The 20501-nt window shown below is 41.6% G+C and overlaps 1 protein-coding gene across 2 annotated transcripts; it reads right to left on the bottom strand.

Annotated features, from left to right (window-relative positions):
• Nucleotides 1–966: 966 nt before the first annotated feature.
• Nucleotides 967–20454, bottom strand: DDX42 (DEAD-box helicase 42). Of its 2 annotated transcripts, none has more exons than XM_042787438.1 (18): nt 20345–20454; nt 18144–18380; nt 17144–17294; nt 16466–16527; nt 15405–15441; nt 13790–13939; nt 13416–13520; nt 12704–12823; nt 11449–11625; nt 10803–10931; nt 9825–9924; nt 9088–9135; nt 8433–8530; nt 6828–7104; nt 5952–6178; nt 4523–4633; nt 3634–3735; nt 967–2991 (listed from the first exon to the last, which is right to left on the bottom strand). In XM_042787438.1, exons 2-18 carry the CDS (start codon nt 18362–18364, stop codon nt 2287–2289), a joined length of 2820 nt encoding a protein of 939 aa, XP_042643372.1. In that variant the 5' UTR covers nt 18365–18380; nt 20345–20454; the 3' UTR covers nt 967–2286. The 2 variants fall into 2 exon arrangements, with proteins under 2 accessions (XP_042643372.1, XP_032852577.2); XM_032996686.2 differs by having other exon boundaries at nt 20263–20363.
• Between the last annotated feature and the right edge of the window lie 47 nt (nt 20455–20501).

Genomic DNA, 20501 nt, shown 5'->3' with positions numbered 1-20501 from the left:
GATTCTCCTTCAGGGTTGTTGGCAGGCTGCTCACACTGCTACCTTGTTCTGCGGAGATGGAATCAAGCCGCTTATGTATCTAACATGGACCCGTGAACTGACATTTATAGCTCTCTGTCAGTGATCAATATTTACACATCGAAGTCTCAAGAGGCTCCTGGTAGCTGAGAGAGGGGTGAGGAATTTCAATAACCCTATCGAAAGGCAGAGGGATGCGTTAAAAAGAAGGGGAGAAACCCAACCATATACCACATACAGGGCCAGTTCCCAGTGGCAGCGAGCTGAGATCCAGGAAGGGAGAAAGCAGATGGCAGCTTTAGACTATAGAGCTATTTTTTTTTCTGTTTTGAAATTCAAATCTTTAATTGTGCAGGGTGATAAACGTTAAGTGTGATAAGGAAAGGGGAAGGCAACAGCTTCTAAGCCCCTGCCACATCTGCCCTGGAACATACTTGACTTAATACTAAATACACAGAGCTCAAACCAGTGCAATGAGGTTTCTGCCTAGACTGTCATGAGAGAATTCAAGTGGAAGCTGTTTTTTTTTAAAAAAAAACCACAACAGATTAGAGCTAGTTAGCAAGGGGACCCAAATAATTGTGTTGGTGTCTAACTGAAACCAGTACACATGCCAGTCAGATCACAAGACTGTTGCCGAGTTCTCTTTCCAGGACAACCAATGACCCCATGAAAGGCTGGGATGAGCAACATGTCCTGGGCTGTATCCTTCCTGCTTGTACAATGGGAGGAAAATCTATTCCCTGGGAGTCTTTGAAGCTAAATAGAGGTTGCAAAACAGTCTAGGGTGAAAGACACCGAGAAAAAACACAAAGTCTTTTATCAACTACAATCCACAGCTTCTGGTGACAGAAAGGGACGCAGTCAAATCTCCAGTCAGTCAAATCTCCATCCAAATGCCAGAACAGCCAAAGGAGGAAGTAGAGAATAAAAAGCACATGCTAGATATTTTTGTCCCAGTAATAAAACATTTACTAGAGCAAGCAGAAAGTAAATGCACAGCTGATAAAGAAAACATCACAATGTCACAAAACCCTGACAGTTTCTGATACTTCTTTCAGTAGAAACAAGACAGAGGTGGGTGCTGACATGTTTCAACAAAAGAGTTCTTCCTTACCTTTATGGTGCGCGCAAAAAAAAAAAAAAGTTAAAAAATGGATAATACACACAACGAGTTAAAAACAGTCAAGCAAGATTTTACAGTTTTAACTACATGTGTCCAATATGGGGCGATATTTGAGCTGTTCCACTTCATTAATCGCTTTTCAGGTTCTCCCTAAAGGCTTCTGAGCAGCAGGTCCCTGAATTTCTAATGAAGCCTCTTCACTTTGCTACACTTCATGGGGGGCACCAGCCTTTGATTGTTGTGGCATATCTACATTTTTTTCCCTTTTTTATTTTTAATTTGAAGAAAGCACTCAACCCTCTCATAACAGAGGGCGCATAGGCACAGCAGAGAGACAAGTTTGCTATGCAGGCTTCCACCAAAATGAGGGTTATTAGGAAAGGTCTTTAAAAGAAAAAAATACCTGGGCAATGGGATTGGGATTGATGTACTGACCACAAACAAGCTGGGGAGTCCATCCTACACTACATGTGAATTTGTGATTAGCTGGGCTGGAGAAGGATCCCTTGGACAGCTTCATAAAAAATAAAAAAGGAAAGAAAAATCAACTTGCTTCATCCCACCTTCAATGACACAAATTGATACATTCTCAGTTGATGGGGAGAGATGTAAGGGGCAACCTGGAAGCCAAATCCTCTTATTTGGGGATAAAAGAATATGTGAAAAGAAGAGATTGGGGAAGAACTCACCATACGGAACAAACTGCTGAAAGATTAATGTTTAACGGGTGGGTCCTGAGCATCTCTAGATGGACTGGTTTTTTAAATGTGAACGCTGGTTAAGAAAAGACTACTTTATACTTCTATGGACAGCAGTTTCTTAATGTTCCAAGGATGTGAAACAGCTTCTTTCTTGTCAAGAAGATCTGTTTAAATCCAGCAGAGTCACTTGAGCACTGAATGTTTAAAAGCAGAACCCAGGGAGCTTTATCAAAATGATTTCTCTTTGACTAAGCATTGTGTGTACACATCACTGGAGTGAATCTGTCCGCAGATGTACCGGCCCAGACTTTGCATGGGGAGTTTCCATGGTTTCCTTCTCCTCCCTCAGCTGCTCAACAACCAGTTACCAAAAACCCCAAGAAATCCTCTGGAAAAAGACAACACTACCTGCAGAGATTCCAGGCTGTGAAACACCAGCTTTTAACTGTCCCACCGGCTCTTCTTACGTTTTGGGGGCTCTGGGACAGCAAACCCATCTGTCTTGTTGTCTCGGCTGTTGGTATCCTTCCTGTTCTCACCATTCCTGTTCTTGTTGTTCCTACCTTCGTTGCTATTCCTGCTGTCACCATTATTGCGATTGCCGCTGCCCACCTCGGCGAAGTGCCGGCTCTCACCGTGGCGATGGCTGTCGCCGTGTCGGCCCTCTCCGTGGCGGTAAGCGTCACTGTGGCGACCGCCTCCTTCTCCGTGGCGTTGCACGTCGTTGTAGCGACCACCGCCCTCTCCGCGGCGCGGGACCTCGTTGTGGCGACTGTTCCGGTTGTCGTTGTATCGTTCTCTGACAACGCCGCCGCCGCTGCCGCCACCACCACCGCCCCCACCGCCGCCGCCGCCGCCGCCTTCTCGATTGTTGGCGCTGGCGTTTGTGTTGTTGAAGCCCTGTCCTCCGACACTTGGAAAGGTGGGAACGCTGCTCAAATTCCCTGTGCTGGTGAAACCTGGAACACCCTTTGCCGCTGCGACGCTTGCGATCGGGCTGTCGGGATTTGCAGCGTTTTGCTGCGCTGAACTCGTCGGTACTGAGTTCAAGCTCCCAGCGCTGGTCCAGCCGCTAGCACCAGCGGCGGAGCTCCCAGTCTTTTGATTATTTAAGCTTGCAGCAACAAAATGGCTCTTATACTGGGACTGCCGGAAGGAGACAGAAAGAAAGAACAAGAGAGCACATTTGCCTCTGCACTGCACCACTAAACACACAGTCGTCATGCACACACAAGCCCATCTTGAGTTCTGGGGAGGCCCTAGGGAAAAAGAGTTCCTATAAAAAAATTCATCTTGGAACGATTACACTTGTGTTGTGTGTAGGAACACAGAATTAGTAATGGACATCTGCTACCAGGCCACAGAAACAAGGGAACTCCTATATTGTGGGGTGAATTTTTACACTGAAGAGAAATGGTTTCTTCCCCATTTCTTTTGATTGCAATTACACTATTGCTGCTAAGCAACTTAAATAGGATCAAGCCTAGGAGCAGAATGCAGAAGGGAAAGAGAGCAAAGAGGCAGCAGAAACCAAAATAAATTTGGCAAATTAACTTTGTGCAAACATGCTCAAGTCCAGCCTGCATACTAACTCTACCACTTTCGACTGCGTGCTCCGAGTGGATAAGACGTGGCCACAACTACCAAATGCAACCTCCCTGAAATCAAGTGTTTCTGCATTTTCAGGGGAGAAAAATAAATTGTCTTGATTCATCAGTAGTAATTTTTTTCCACGTGATGTCCTTTCCTCTCGAGTTAGAACTTGGGAGTACAAGTGATCAAACCAACCTGAAAAGCTGCTTTCATTGCCGTAAGCCTGTCTCCCATTGCCCCAGTGGATGGCTTGTACGCCTCATAGTTACTCATCACACTGTTGTTGTTTCCACGATCCTACACAAAAAGACAAAAGGGCAGCTGGAGAGATTTATCCAACACAAACACTTTCAGTTCAACTGTTCTCTGAATCTATCTTGGCCCTGCACTCAGGAAATACATCCACTAAGGATGACAAACCTCTGAAGCGCACTGAGCAGAACGGTTTGCCCCATGACCTTGAGGATGACAGAAAAGTAAAGATGCATTAAGTCTTAGTGAGTCACTAGTCAGCAGTATTACCTCATTTCCCAGCTCCTTACAGTACAAAAGCAAAAGCAAAATGCAATCAAATGGAGATTTTCACAGAGGTCATAGCCAAGACAAAGCACGAACAAGGTTTCAGCTGCGACTTCTGGAAAGATGCTGAACGTGATGTGTTTTCAACATGTCTACAGCTAAACTCTGTCCCCACACACATCAGCTGTTTTCCTCACACGGACAAACCCTAGTAAGTGTTCCCAGTTCTGCAAGATTTTTTACTGCCAAGACTCAGCCTGGAAATGGCTTTTCAAGTAATTTATTAGCATTTATTTTGCACTGACAATTTATTTTGGGAAGAATCTCCAAACCTTTTGGATCACTGGCCCTGAAGAAGGCAGCTCTTGACAAGAGGGTAACAGCACAGGACAGTTTCACTTGAGGTATTTCTAATACTAACTCTGAAAGATTCTGAACTATGAAAATCTTTGAAACCAGAGGCTATATTCCAGTACCAAGAACACTTTTAAAATTAAAGAGTAGTCAATACTAAGTTTAAAAGTTTCAAGAATCTGTGAACAACTTCTTCAGCACCTCTACTTACAGAATTTTCTGATCCCAGACCAGGACGTTCACGGTATCCTAAGCCACCACCACCAATATTCAGCTTCTTGCCTTTTCCTCCTTTGAAACGTGATTTCCTGAACCATGGATTCTGTACAAAAGAAGGACAAACGCTTCTCAACACAGGGAATAAGAAGCTTCACTAATGCATGTACTGAGGCTCAGAAAAGGATTTTGAACATTTCAAAAGAAAAATATAGATACTGTTTCCCATTCAACAACACAGCCGTTGCAAGGGGATGGGACATGACAGAATACAGCACTTCAAAACCAAGCTGCAGACAGGTCTGTCATGTGGATCTGAAGATCTTTTACAAATGCTTTCTATGAAAACTAATTTTATGTACTGAACTTTCATCCATGTTAAAAGTTTTGGGGGTTTGCATTCTAATAAATGCAGTGATAAATGCAGCAATAAGTGCAATTTCTAATGCTACTCACTTGGGAGCTCTGCACTTGCTCACACTTGGGTTTTATTGGTTTAGCCTGCTGCCCAGCTAAGGAGAAGTGAGGTTCTGTCAGAAAAACTTCCTGCAACAAGCAGTGGCCAGGATAGGGTAGGCCAAGCAAGACCTCCCACTACCAGGTTTTTAAATAATGATTGCCTGCACATCTTCTTATGCCCTATAGTCTCTTCAAAATTCAGTAAGCCAGTAAGCCAAGCCATCCAGCTTCTGTACTCTCCTCTCAAAGGCAGCCTGGGGAGCTCTGCCTCACAAATTCTGTCCCTTCTGAAAATGCTGCCTCTGTACCTCCGAAAAAAATATTTGCTTCTAGCAGGTAGTGTCCAAGCTGCCTGGTGATGAGGCCACAGACATGCTAATCCATCTCTGAATTTGGGAATGACCAAACAGCTTTTGCTTTCTTGCACCTACACGGGCGGCAAAAGACAAGAACTTGAAGAGCTGACGAGTACAGTGGTACAAGCACAATTGCTTCAGCTACCCGTCATACCTATATATAGCAAGCCTGCCACACAGCACTGCCAAGCAGGTATAATGATCAAGCAACAACCGTTTCACAGAGTCAATGTCCCTGTAATTATTTTCTAGTTTAGCTTTCAGCTAAGCTGCATTTCCCAGGCGCCTGCCATAAATACATATCGAAAATCTGATTGTAATGAGATATTGGAGCTGAAGTGCTCTGCTGCATCAGCCAGATTACAGCTCCTAATTTCCTAAGCAGTGTCTGACCCCAAAATAGATTACATACTGCGTTTCAAAATCTTCATGTCCTCCTGGATTCTTTCAAAGGCCATTAAAAACACTAGAAAGACTACTTAGATACAGTGTAGATTGCCAACAGGTCATTGCTAACACATGATGGAGCCAGAAACAAGTCCCCGAGCTCCTGATTTTCAGCTAACCATGGAAGGAACCTTCCTCTACTCGAGTTCTGCTTGTTCATACCTGCATTGCTAGATCCAACAGCTCTTTGGAAACATGTTGATTAGCCCCTTCCAGATTTCTGACAAGATCACCAGCGAAGTTACTGTCTTTGGGAGTCAGCAGCGTGTAGGCAACTCCCTTCTCGCCTGCTCTGCCAGTACGACCAATTCTATGGGTGTGCGTATCTATGTCCCGAGCCACATCATAATTGATGACAGTCTTAATGGAAGGAATATCTAACCCACGAGCTGTAACGAAGAGCAACACAGCAGTAAGTGTGATTATCCTGAATTAACTCAAAGCAAGTCCACTCATACCAGCCTATCACTTCATTCTGCTCCAGCACACAAAAGGAGTTTCCACACGAACACACCCCAGTTAAGACACCCTTCATAGGCTAAAACTCCTATCATAAGTGTAGCGGTGTCTTCTCTAACAGTAGTGTAAGTTACACTGATCTCCAAGTTCACAAGATTCGAAATGGGAGAGATCTCTTTAAATGAGTGTTTTTGCAAGGAAGAGAGATGGCTTTATTAAAGGACACTGAAATACATTTTTTGTTTAGCTAAACATCTGGGTACAAAAGCTGTTCTAGAGAAGGCTTCATTTAAGCATGCATAATGTGTCAGCTGATTAACAAATAGCAACTATTTCCTTAAGAAACAGCTTATTTTCTTTCTGTATATTAAAAAATATTTGTCAGACTGTAATTTAAACATCATTAGAAGACTATAAAAATGAAACCCCTTGCTAACACTGTGTACTTCTGAAAAACATCTGGAACGCAGTGCCCAGCAGGTGCAGAAGCCAACATTGGTGCCTTGCACTGAAACGTGTTAGCCTTTCTGCTGATGTCTGTGACTCGTATGAGCTGTTGTTTCTTAGAATGTCACATACCTGCCACATCAGTAGCTACTAGTATCGGGATCCCCTTTTTCTTAAATTCTGAAATGACTTTATTCCTCTCACTCTGGTCCATGTCACCATGAAGCAGCCCCAGATTATGATCCTCCTGCTTGAGGTTATTGGCCAGCTCTTCTGCGTTTGCCTTCTTGGTGACAAACAGGAGAACGCTCCCAGAAGATGTGAACTCCACAAGGCGTCGAGTCAGCCAGTTCCATTTGCTAGGGCCAGAGGGGAAAATCTCCACAATTTGAGTAACATCTTCATTTGCCTAAGGGGATAAATAAGACAAGCAATAACACAGGACAGAATGGCAAGCACAGATGGCAGAATCAAATGAGGAATTTAAACTACGTGTGAGAACAAAAAGTGAAGCAGGGGACCAAAATTCCTCTTTTAAAGAGGTTTCAGCTCTTGTCTAACTGCTGACCACTTCATTTTCACAGCAGAAAAGGCAGGGGTTAAATGAGCTACTCTCTGCTAAACTGGAGAGAGGCAAAGTGCAGTCTTTGACATGATGCAGTTTAGTACCCTACTGATCTAAAGATGGGTACTTGCAATTTAGATGCTTTTGTGACAGATCCTATTAACATCTATAACAAACTGTGCGAGAGCAGGATCTGAGATGGAGAGGATGCTCATCAGTAAGTTATTCATACGGCGATCAGAGAAAGTGTTCCTGTGAGCTGTGACTTGTCCTCAGTGTCGGGAGAGGGGAGGTATCAAGAGACTCCTGATACACTCCATATTGCAAGTAATAGAAGTACAGTGGAGCTCACAGCACTATCTGGAAGTTTCTCTGAAAGATTTAATTTCTACACATTTAAATATTAATTATTTCAAGGATGAGGCTCTCATAATAGAGTAACAATATAGACCAAAGAAAAGAAACCATGTGATTGAGCTAGGAAAGTCGCTTCTTTTCTTAAGCGATGGTTAGAAAAATGATTTTCCCTCAAAGAAAGGGTTTCAGGTGGCCATTAATTTTTTGTTATAAAGGGATACCTCATATTCTTGATTGAAAAAAATAAAAAAAATGCAGAGAATTGGTTAAAAGAATGTTCTGAAGGCATCTCGTGAAACTTCTCAACAGTTTTCATTTATAGGCAAAGCTTCTTCACAGCAAGTGTAACCTGCCCACTCCACTGACTTATCACCAAATCTCTCGTCTGGTAATAGTTCAGCTGCTACTGTCAAGCAAGTATAGAATCAACATTCCCACGTAAACCAGCTGAAAGACATTACAGTCTAAGTTTCAAATCCTTCATTGCAAAAGATGTAATTTATTTAGTTTTGAGACAAAAAAAAAGAATATACCCATTGATTCAGCCTAATTAAAAAAAAAAAAAAAAAAAAAAATCAATCACTGCATTAATGTTGTTTCACTCCTTGATGAAACCTCCCATCACTATAAGAACATTTGTTGGCAGAAAGCTCAGTAAAATTAAAAAAAAAAACAAACCAACCTTCCTGTTTTTTGTAAAGCACAAAGTATTTACTCTTGAATATATGATGACTACTGTAGTTTAAGTTAAATTTCAGACAACAGAAATAGAATGGTTCATTTTTCTGTTTGTCTCAGAAGTAAGGTGGAATTACCTCTCCGATGTCTCCCTGCACAACTCGAATTGGATCGATCAGAATATCTCGGGCCAATTTCTCAATCTTCTTACGGAAAGTGGCACTGAACAAGAGGGCTAAAAGAAAAACAGTATTTGAACTCCTTGAAAAATAAACTTTCTTTTGGAACTGTGAAAACACTGCACAGATCTTGTGAATGAGGACCTGTACAGCTGTACTAGATGTCAGTGATCTGAAGCTACGGTTTGTTTTCCTGGTTCTAATGATAATTAACAATCACACTATTAGAATACCTCGAAGTGGAAACACATTTCATGGCATCTGAAATATGATGTTGATAATAGGTGGCACTGCTGTAAACTTCCTTTCATGGCAGCTTAGCACACAGGATCTCAAAGCATATGAACATTAACTCAGCTAATCATCTTTTCTCCGAGTAAAGTCTGTGGAGGGATTACAGACGGATGAACAGCGTGGTTAAATGCCCACACTTCACAAGTGCTCCCTCCCAACAGCCCACACTGAGAATAAGACCAGTGGACTTCTGCGAAAGTCTCATTGTGTGGCTCTGTCAAGAACAGGAAATCCAATTTCTGTTCCAGACTCTAAACTGGTAGCCCACCATATAGCCTCCTTTGACTCTCAGTTTATTTAGAAACATGCTTATACTTACTCTGTCTGTCAGGACGTACATGGCTTGCGATTGATCTGACCTGATATTCTGGAAAGGAGATGGAAAATTTTCTAATCAACACTGTAAGCTCATTATTTAGTAGCATAACTCAAAATACAACTTCATTGCTTTATTTAATAAACAAGCATAGAGTTAATGAGTGCCTCAGTATTTAATTCTACTGTGACTTGCAGATGTTCTTTGCTGCACAATAAAAGTTCTTTTGCTGTACAAAGCAACTTTTGGGAGTTCCTTCAGCAAAAAAATTCTGCAAGAAAAGATCCTAGCTGAACGTGTGCACAACCTATAGATCCTTCATGTGTCTCCCCGCCTTTGCGCTATTATGGTACTGTCAAATCTTTGCTATGTCCCATGATTCTTGAACACAAATTCAAAATCACCCAGATCTGAATGACCAAACCTCTTTCCATAAAGCACAAAGTTCTTTTAACACCACTAGTTTGTACACACAGAATTGAAGCACAGAAGTAACTTGTCCCAAAGTTATTCAGCAACTCTAAGATAAAAATCAACATTTCTAGACTTCAACACCAACAGGATTTTGATGATCTCTTTATAGCAACAAATGTTAGACCTTTAAATATGAGTTTGATCTATGAAGTATTTGCTGAATGTATTTTCAAGTCTATGAAGCTACAGGGGTTATAAACAGTCCTACAAAGCTGGGAACTGGACACCACTGCTTTCCAAAACAGTGAACTTTGTTCATTACATACCAAACCCCATATCAAACATTCTGTCAGCTTCATCAAACACAAGGTAAGTGACTCTTTGAAGGTTTGTAGCTTTCTTTTTCACATGATCAATCAAACGACCCTGTTAAAAAAACAAAAGTCAAAGTTTATAAAGCATATTTGAAAAAATGTTAATATATGCAACCTTCAAGCACTTAACTGTTTTTTATCTTTACTTACCAGAGGCTTAGAACAGAAAACATCTCAAGGCTTCAGTCTAGAAGTGTCAATATTCAAGTCACAGAAACAGATTTCTAAAACTCTCATCAACTATGCCTGACAAGCTGAACTTTAAGACTGTTGTTTCAAGCTTAACAGTACTGAGATTCTAAAATTCCCCATTCCTTACTACAATTAAATTTTAAATGTGAACTGGCTACTTAATCCCAGTTTGTGGCAAGGGAGCTCTTCATACTTTCTTTTCTCACCTAGTACTCCAATAAATAGACACAATAAAATTTCCTCCAGCCATTAGTTGCTCAGTTTTGCCCAAGTTCATAACGAGTTTTTGCAGTAAGCAAAGCCAGTTGACAATGGTGTTCATTTAAATCCCTCGTTCAGCATCAACATCCATTCTGATTCAATGCTTCAATCCTTCAGTATTACAGCCACAGGCTCTACACTGATTCAAGAAGATGGCACTCAAGTTCATGACATTCTCAGAATTTTCTTAACGAATTTAAGGCTCAGCAATCAGAAGCTGGTATCATAAATAACTGACACTGATTCAAGCCGATCTTGCTTGCCACTCTATTGGAGATCATACCTAATCTCTTTCAGTTTCTCTTGGGAGAAGAATAATCCCAGCATATTTGCTCCCAATACCTGATAACCTGTGAAGAACCTAGATTCTGGTGATCAGAGAACAAATTCTGCATCACCAATGGCATTAAAAATCTGTCTCAGCTTCAGTTAAGCAACAACAACAACAAATTGTGCTGTGTGCATACAGGTACTTACTGGTGTGCAGACAACTATCTCTGCCCCCTCCTGGAGGGCTTTGGCTTGCTCCCACATGCTTCCTCCTCCATACACAGCTACAGAGCGCAGATTATACGCCTTACCAAAGCGCTTACATTCAGAATGGATCTGAGAATTTTAAACAAAGCACATCACAGTTCATGTTAGACAGATCTGAGAAAACAGACCTACCTTGGAAATACAGTCCAGCTCCTGAAATCCACTTTTCAGCTAGTAACTTAATGAAATTATTCAGAATCCTCAGGGCTGAATACTTCAATACTTGTGGATAATTTGCAACAATTTCCAGTAATGTGAGAAACCTATTTAAGCATCCAACCTTAATTTAACCTGTAGGCTCTATCCTTTTACACATATAATTTGTGGCAATGCATCCACAATATTCTTAATACTTAGAAATAATATGGGAGCACTGTGCAAAAATTTACAATTTCAGATTTGCCACGATCCTTCAACAAAATGAGGTGTAGGAGAGAACTGTAAGCTTATATCGGAGGCACACTACTAATGCATAGAATAGGCTTATTTTCAAGTAGTTTACTGAATTTTTTGATAATTTCTGCCCAGAATTTTGCTGTTTTCTGTAAGAACACTTAAGGCATACATATAATTACTAGAGACCTACCTGTTGGCAAAGCTCTCTGGTCGGGCAGACGATCACTGCAATGGGACCATCCCCCGGTTCAAGCTCCTTTTGATCCATGATGTGAATCAGCATTGGCCAGATGAAGGCTGCTGTTTTTCCACTTCCAGTCTTAGCTATCCCAATCATATCTCTGCCACTTAGTGCAACTGGAACACCCTAAAAATAAGGAGAGTCTAAACCCATATTATGCCTACCTTAGCATATTTTTGTTTTAGACACTATGCAAAAACTCAGATAACAAGAGGAAAGCACATTACAGAGGGCTCACAGCAACGTACGTCGATGCTTACACAGTTTTATTGCCCAGTTCAGATGTGAATTAGTTTGGTTTAAGGGCTGGAAGCAATGACTGCTGGTGTCCTATATGAAATCAATGTCCGGGAACAGTACAACATCCCAAGGATATATTCACATGTACACAAATGCATCTTGTCCAGCTATAAGAGTGCTAAAAACAAATTCTCTGAGCCTATTCTTTCTGCAACCATTCTGAGTGCTGAAGTCCTCAGTTCATCCCTACTGTTGCTACAAGGACCACAGGTTTTTACAAATAGCGTGGACTAAGGTCCTAATACACATCCCTTGGATGCAGCACTGCATAATTTTTCATACTTCAAGAAAACCATCTTGAAGTGGTGTGGTTATAATCACATTATTGGTAACCTTAACTACTTGTGGTAATCAATCAACACATGCAGTAGAATCCCTTTTGCTTGCATGGCTCTCCAAGGAACGGTCCAGCTCATAAGGCATTTATTCTAATTGCCAAAGAAATGGAAAAAAAAAAAAAAAAAAAAGCCTTGTTGTATACCTCTTCTAGTTACAAGACATTCAAATATAAGCTGTTTAAAGGAATAAAGTCGTCAATGTATGGCCTTTTACTCAGCTACTGCTACGGTTATTTTTATTACAATTTCTAAAAAAACCCCAAACTCAACCCTTTCATACATTTCTATAAGCAAGAGATGTCACTTGAATGTTCTTCAGTTTTCACCAAGAGACAAATGAAGAAAAAAATATGGATATATTTACAGTGGTCATTTAACAACAAAAAAAGTGAATAAACTTCTATTTTAAAAATATCAAAGCTATTTTCCTAGAAAAATACAAATTATTCTTCTCTGTGACAGCTCTATATAGGAAACTAGAATTGTACACATCCTCATATGGACTAGGGACCTTTGCATGTGCTCTATTAATTCTCTTTAGATGTTAGAGAAGTAACAACACTCACCTGGCACTGTATAGGAGTGGGCTGGGTATACTCAGATTTCCTAATTTGATGCATAAGTTGCTCATCAAACCCAAAATGAGCAAAACTACTGCCAGGCCTTGGAGGAGCAGCACCAGAGACCTTAGAAACAGAAACATATCTTTGTTCATGAACAGTAAAACAAAGCACAATCTGTACAGAAATTTAAAAAAGGGTGTCTCTGCCTCTGAAAACGGCTTTTTACTTTTTGAATTGATGTAAGTTTAACTAGGTGCACATTCTAGATGTGTTTTGTAAATGAGACTTTCATGTACAAAAACTTAGATAAATTGTCAATCAACATAAGCTATTATCTACCTTCCGGTATTATTGGCCATCTTCTCCAAATAATTCCCTTCATAGAAAGTCACCACACTAACATGTCACAAATGGCAAAGAACTAATTCTTGCATATAGTATTTCCAGTTTCCATTCCTAGCTCTGGAGTCCTTTAGTCCAAGTGCAACCATGCAACTGGCAATCTTTGGTGCCTGCTTTGACAAATCCAGAGAAGACTTTCAAGAACTGCTAAGGAAAATCATGCTCCCTTAAATCAAAGTCACTGAAGGTGTCTGAGAGGCTCAGTGTTCAAAAGTGGGAGTTTCCTGTGAAAAACTTCATTAAAACTACTAAGACAGTCCAGAAAAAATGGGAGTAAAAAGATCCTGGGAGAGTAGTTTTGTGACCAGCTTACCCGGAGATTTAGCTTATGACGTAACTCTACCACTTGCTGTGGGGTGAGACTGGTGATCTCTTCATGCTCATCATAAAAATTTTTCTCAAACGGTGGATATTCAATCTGCAAGGGTAATTACTCTGTTAGTCCAGGACTCATGATTCTCTCTCTGTACATTTAGTCTTGGAGGGCAAGGGTCCTTTTTCTTAAAAGTTCTTAATTGTCTGCAAGAACATTAATTTACTATGAAGCCATTTCAAGGATCTTTAGTGTGATTTACATAGCACAGCACTGAAATATTACAGGGATAGAAACATATTTCAATCTGCTTCTTAGCTCCTGCTTTCTACAATGCCTCAGACAGAACAGAATGGAATAAACTTCCTTCCTACCTCTGAATGGTCAATAGGTGGAAGAGGATCAATGATTTTTTTGGACGGTGCAATTGGATTCCCATCACTATCATACTCCAGGTTATCCTCTTCCTCTTCTTGGACCACACCAGCAGTGGGGTTTTCAGCCATGTAGCGAAAATAAGCTTCCTGCAGCAAAACATATCAGTAAAATCACATACAATAGGATGCAAAAATACTACTACATTTGTTTAAATGATGCATATGCTAGATGGCTGTTTGTTTTCACACCCACCATTGAGGAAAAAAAACAAACAAACACATTCACTAGAACTGATTCTTCTAATAAATACCGACAGTCACATCCAGAAGAATGACAATAAATACAAATGAAGAAAACAACCATAGCATCAGTTAGACCACAAAATGCTGTTAAAAACCAAACTTCTCTATATGTCTGCTTAACAACTCCTTCTACCAAGACTTGTTATCCCCTAACAATGGAAGACTCTATTCTTATTTCCACATGAATAAAATACAAACACTGCAGGTTTTTAAACAGAGAACACAATAATACTAAGCATATGATGTTTACATTTTTTTTAAACACACTATGCCAAAGATAGTTTCTCCACTTCCCCTAACTAGACTCTGAGAAATGAAAACATATCTGTTCTTCATTGAGAGAGTCAACAGCAAATGGGAAAGAAACTATTGCAGAAGAGTCCTTCAACACAAGTCCAAGTTAGAAGTCACTGCCACATGTCATCCTTACAGCTCACAAATATGTCCGTGTCTCACAGAATCTCACTGGCACACCAAGACGTCCTCATGGAGAAAGCACCAGCCTCACTTGACTTTCAAGCAAATATTTAAAATCAGATTTTTAAAACAAGGTTCGATTACAAATAAATGTATGTACACGTCTGGCTTTTTCTTTTGCATTGTTAGTTATCACTCAGTCACACAGACAGGCATACAATGCACTTGAACAACAGCTGTCTCCAAGTGTAAGTCACCTTTGCTCAACCTTTAGCACAGCTACACTCACCAAACTGGAAGCAAAGGCCTAGAGGCCAGACAACCCTTCCGTGCTCCACGTTACTGTGAGTAACACAATAGTTATTAATTACAACTTAGTAGTAAGGTACATTTTGAAATTAAGTCTTTCCTCTTTATTACTTCTGTTACAGTGATGCTTATAATCCTCAATCAGAACTGGAGCTCCTCTGAAAATAAAGAGCAAAAAGCCTGATTCTTGCCTTTAACAGACATGAAATGTCACTGCTAATAGCTTCCACAGTTTAACAGTCTCTCACTGATGCTCCATGTCAGCTGGTTCTGCTAATTTCAAATTTGATGAGACCCTCAGATACTGAAAAACCTGTACAGGAAGTTGAAGTTCAAATTGACTGAAAAAAGTCTTCTTAAATGGAGTAAACAAGAATTAAATTTTCTCCTAATATTCTTCTTTTTTAGTGAAACACCTAGAAGGGTAGAGACAGCAGGGTAACCACTAGAGCTTCCTGCTGAATTGTCCGGATACTGCACATGATACTGGAGTTTTGTTTGTACCTAGTAGTTATATATTTGGGGAGGCAAGGTAAAAAAACGAAAACAGAAAAGAAGATAGAAAGACTGCATAGGAACTCACTTGGTCATCTTCCTCTTCAATGTCATCTCGAATACCCCTGGAAAAACAAGCGGAGAAAAAAAAACTTCCCTGCAAGTGTTCCACATACTCAGCTCCATACTTTCATTTGATTAGTGCTGAGCTCCATATTTTGTGGAAGACACAACACTAACAACTCAGTAACATTTATAATCCCAACCCATGGAGTTTTCATATTTGGTGCCAACCATAACAGCGACCCTACAAAGACTTCCATTTACTTCTATTAATGAGACTGAAAGATTAGGAATCTGTCTTCCCAGTAGAAGCTCCATCAAAGATCATCCCTGTCTAAGCTCTTGATGCTACACAAGTCCCATAACTGAAGAGGAATATGAGCCGGGAAGTGCAAATCCTGTTCAGAATTTCCCCAGCTGGTGATTTGGATCCGGTGTTTTGTCTCAGGACCATGTATAATCTGATCAATCCCATGCAGTGCAAGGTATCTGACATTTATATCAAGAATCAACAGCATAATTATTTTCCTTGGCCAAAACAGATAGATAAGCTGCAAAAAAGTAAACTGTTTTTAAACTCCAAATTTAGTATCCCAATTGTCACATGCTACCTAATACATCAGTTTTACAGGGAATGTCTTAAGACCTAGTTCAATTTTGGAAGAATTACCAGTACTACAGGTACATCCACACTGAGTTATTTTGCTCATATAAATGCGATTTTAAACTAAACCATCCTGATCACTGCAAGAATGTGAAAAGAAAAAAAACTATTCAGGCTGATCTGGAAGGTGCTAGTAGCACAATGTGTTGCCCCAATTTATGTGGCCTAGAAAGGCTTCTCGCGTGAAATAACTCTCAGTGTCATTACATTTTACTGTAGGATGCTGCCATGGATTTTTCCTTCCTATTCAGTTTTTATTGCACAGAAATTTACCCATGGGGAACATCATGTGCTGATTAATGCTGTTTACTAGGTATATATTATATTCTCTACAGAACAATCATTATCAACAAAATGCATTGGAATTCTCTTAGCACCACACAAGACACAGGCAGACATGGGAATTATAAGAGAGAACTTACTTAACATTCTTTTTTTCTTTGTCTTTATCTTCAAGTCTCTTCATGTCTCGAGCAGCTTGATCCTAACAGGTCATAAAATTAGGACATGTTAAAAAAACTAAGATGATAAAACATAGAAGGGAAAAATGTTCCTACATAACTAGACCATCATGCCACAGACACAACATGTTTTTGACTAAACTTGCTCCTGTCCCATATCCTATTTTGCTAAATAAATTCTCCTACTAATACTTTTGAAATTTATATACTGTAACTTTGCGACAGAGTTATTGAAAAAATATATTCTCCACATTCTTCCTGAAAACACTGTGATAGAATCCAGCTAATGACAGAACTGTAGCTAAGGAACAGCTCGTGATAAATACAAATAATTTCAATTCAGGTAGTGTAAAATGCACAAACCCTTAATTTCATATTCAGAGACACACAAAGCTCTTTGTTGTTTTGCTTTGATGTGCTCAAGACAGTTAAAAAGTTAAGCTACTGCAAATCATATCTTTCCTCTCCCCGTCTAATCCACTTTTGAGTTCTAATTAACACAGCATCTTACACAAAAAAAAAAAAAGCTAAGTGACATTCTGAATACAGCTGCCAAAATCATGAGTGACATTTGCTGCTCCTGGCTGGAGAGAAGTACAGCCACATAAATTAATAAACATTTCACGAGCTGGGTCTTGCCTCCACTTCAGCCATGAATGCCTCCAGAGGATCATCATCGCTGTCAGAGTCTGCTGATTTGGAATGAAACTGCTGGCGAGTGGGGGAATTCTCTGCGGGAATGTACGGCAATTCGACATTGCTGGAATCTTCCTCTTCATCCTCAAAATACCTGAAAAGAAACAACAGACAATGACCCAGTCAGCACATAGGCTACAGCACCATGCTGTCTTTCATGGTTTCTGAGTCAAGTTTCCTACACAAAGACAGATAATAAAAGTCAGTACGTACATGGGAAAAGATGTTGAGATTTCTTTCTTTCTTTACAATTGTTCATGTTGTAAGCTAAAAGTTGTGGTTGGGCAAACAGATGTTATGAAACTGATTTTGAGTGGCTCTCACTATAGGATGCTTTTCTGACCTCCCTGCTATTCAATGCATTTATGCAGCTAATAGGAAGGTTAGTAAAGAAATGTGGAGTTGAATGCTTCCCCGTGCAAAAGACACCCAAATTTATGCTGCTTGGCTCCAATTCTGAACACATCACCTCAGGCAAAGTCTTGTTCACACCACAGCATGAACAAGACTGATCTGACTGAGGCTCAGCTGAGATTATGTTCTTAAGGAGGGGAAAGCTAGAGGAGGAGAGCTCTCCATGGAGCTGCTGCAATATCTCAGTCTTTTAAATATATTTAAGGGCAAGGATGTATTATCATTCTCATTTTACAGACGATGGGCTGACACCCAGAGAAAGGGTAAATAATCAGTCCAGGGCAACACCAAAAGTTTGCTGCAAAGCAAGGATGGGAGTACCTGCAGGTGACTAGCTCAATTTTTCTTGATACCATTGCTGTAAAGCTACTGGGGTTCTGTTACACCATAATGCAGCATTAGGACATTTGTCCTTGAGCAGGCTTTTCCAAATAACTAAACCTCATGAATGTCACAGATACTTTCCCTGACCTTGGAAATTCTAAGACACCAAAATCGAGAGCTAAACACAAGAAATAACCCTACTTACGCATTCTCTTCATCAAAATTTGCTCGCTTTGACCCAATTTTGTAGAAAGAAGGCAGCTGAGGAGGTCCCGATTTCGCAAACGCAGCAGAAGAACCGGCTGTTCCAAAAGCACTATGAGACTGTTGAGAGAGCTTAGGTTCCTCCTTTTTTCCAGGCGTTATGGCAAATCCACCAAAACCAAAGCCTCTCTTAGTACCAGGTCCACCTTTATTCCAATTCATGATGTCCTCAATGTATCTGTTAAAATCACAAAAGACAAATTAATGGCCTTTCTGCTTTAGGCAGTTATATATAACTATCACGATTTCAAGTGGATTACTTCAGTCACGATAAAGAGACTTCTGGAAATGTGACTGACAAGAGTTTGATCTATTTCCCCAAAAAGGATCTGGGCTTTGTTCTCTTCTTTTAAGTATGAACGTATCCACAATCTGAAAAAAGAATAAAACAAGTGGTTGTCTTCCAAAACAGATCATGTCTGTCAGTGACTACTTAAGAGTATTTAAGATGTTGCCTGTCTTGTCTGTTTTGCAATCTATGACAAACAAACCCAAGGCCAGAACTTTGAACGTCAAGAAGAACAAGAGATGAAAAGTCAACTCAGTACATACTTTGCAAGTCTATACAGTCCCATCCTTGAGTGTTTCATGGCTTTGTAAATACACTGCTGCAATCCAGACATGTCTAGGAAAACGGGCCCAAAGCACCATACCACTCCGTTATGCGACAAGGCACACATCTGCCAAAAAGCCAACTCCCTCTTCTTCTTAAGAAAACATTTAGCCATATAGATATGTTCTCCAACCTACATTTTTCAAACCACATTTTAAACACTCCACATAACACGAATGCCCAGAACTCGTTTTTTTAAGTTGGATAAGAGAAGACTGAACTAAGATTGACACTTCCCATTTCAAGCAATTTAATTATTTCATCTGCATGGTCAAGTCATACCTTTAAGGCAGCCAAAGACAGAATGACACCCACTGCTTTCAAGTGCATTATAATTAGATGTCCCAATGGTTACAAGTCTTATAAAACAAATCCTCACATTCAATGAGAATCCTCCAATGAGATCAGAATTCACTGGCAAGAGAAACAACTTCAAAATAATCTGAGAGTAAATGCTGCTACTCCTCTCTGTGCAGAACGTTCACCAGCTTGTGACTTGCTCAATATCTCAAGTCTAGACCAGAGTTCACTAAGAGACTTTGGGGAAAACTGCTGTTCAGTTCTCCATGGTAGCAGCTGACTGGTGTCCCGTTCTCCCACCTGCACTGACACACCTTGCAGCTTTTACACCTGCAGATGCACTGCAGATAAGATATCAAAATGTACAAGAAACACATAAAAGGTGTAACTTTTTCTGCTGTTCTGTCAGCAGCAGAAATGCAATTCTTTAAGTTATCACATCCGATTTTAAGGATTCCTCCTTGCTGTACTTAACAGCTTATTTATTTCCCTCCTACCACCCCAGAAAAAAAAAAAAAATTCTGTCATACAATTGCAAATGTATGAAATTTGGTCTGTTTGCCCACAGAGCCCGCTTGTGAGTGTACAGGGAAAGAGTTCCTACAGGACAGCGACGAAGCAGAGTGAACCCGCAGACTGACTGCCGAGGCTTTGCTTCCCTGCAAACGCCGTTCCGAGGAAGGAAACACGAAGGCACCGACCCTTTCTGTGGCTCCCCTGGATCTGAGGGAAACGCAGCGATATGTCTGAGCTGCTCCCGTTTCTGGCGGCTGCTGAAACGGGGAGGGACACCCCCCCCCCCCGCCCGCCAAGATCGCCCTTCCCCGAGCACAGCGGGGAAAGGAGACAGGGGGCCCAGCGCCGCGGAGAGCCCCCGTGCCCGGCGCAGCGGAGGGAGCCACAGCTCGCCCTGGCACACCGGGCCCTGAGCGGGGCCGGTCCAGGGGCCCCTCACAACCTTTCCCGCCCGCGGGGCCCCGCATGGGGGCGGACCCTTTGTGCGGGCCAGGCCGAGGCTGCCCGAGTCCGCACTAGGCCGCGGTCCCGCCGGTTCCCGCCCGCGGGGGACGCCGCTGGCCGCCGGGGGAGGAGCCGCCGCCCCGGCCCGCCCTGCCCCGCCGGGCCTGGCCCCGCGCCCCTCACTCACCCCTCGGGCACCGCAGCCGCCGGCCGCCGCTTCCCCGGTTACCGGGGCGGGGGGGGGTGGGGGGTGTGGAGACGCAACGTACCTACGCACTGACGTGCGTGGCGCGCTGAGGTCAGAGCGCCCGCCGGGAGCATGCGCGTTGGCAGCGGGTGAAGCCGCGGGAGGAGGGCAAGTGGAACCGGGCAAGGCATGAGCGGCCCGGGCCGCCCTCGCTGACAGCCCTGGGGATGCTGCGGCTC

Source organism: Tyto alba, unplaced genomic scaffold (genome assembly GCF_018691265.1).
Source record: "Tyto alba isolate M040663 unplaced genomic scaffold, T.alba_DEE_v4.0 Super-Scaffold_12, whole genome shotgun sequence".
NCBI classification, from domain to species: Eukaryota; Metazoa; Chordata; class Aves; order Strigiformes; family Tytonidae; genus Tyto; species Tyto alba.
Note: the sequence above shows the minus strand (reverse complement) of the source record. Positions and strands in the feature narration are given on the sequence as shown.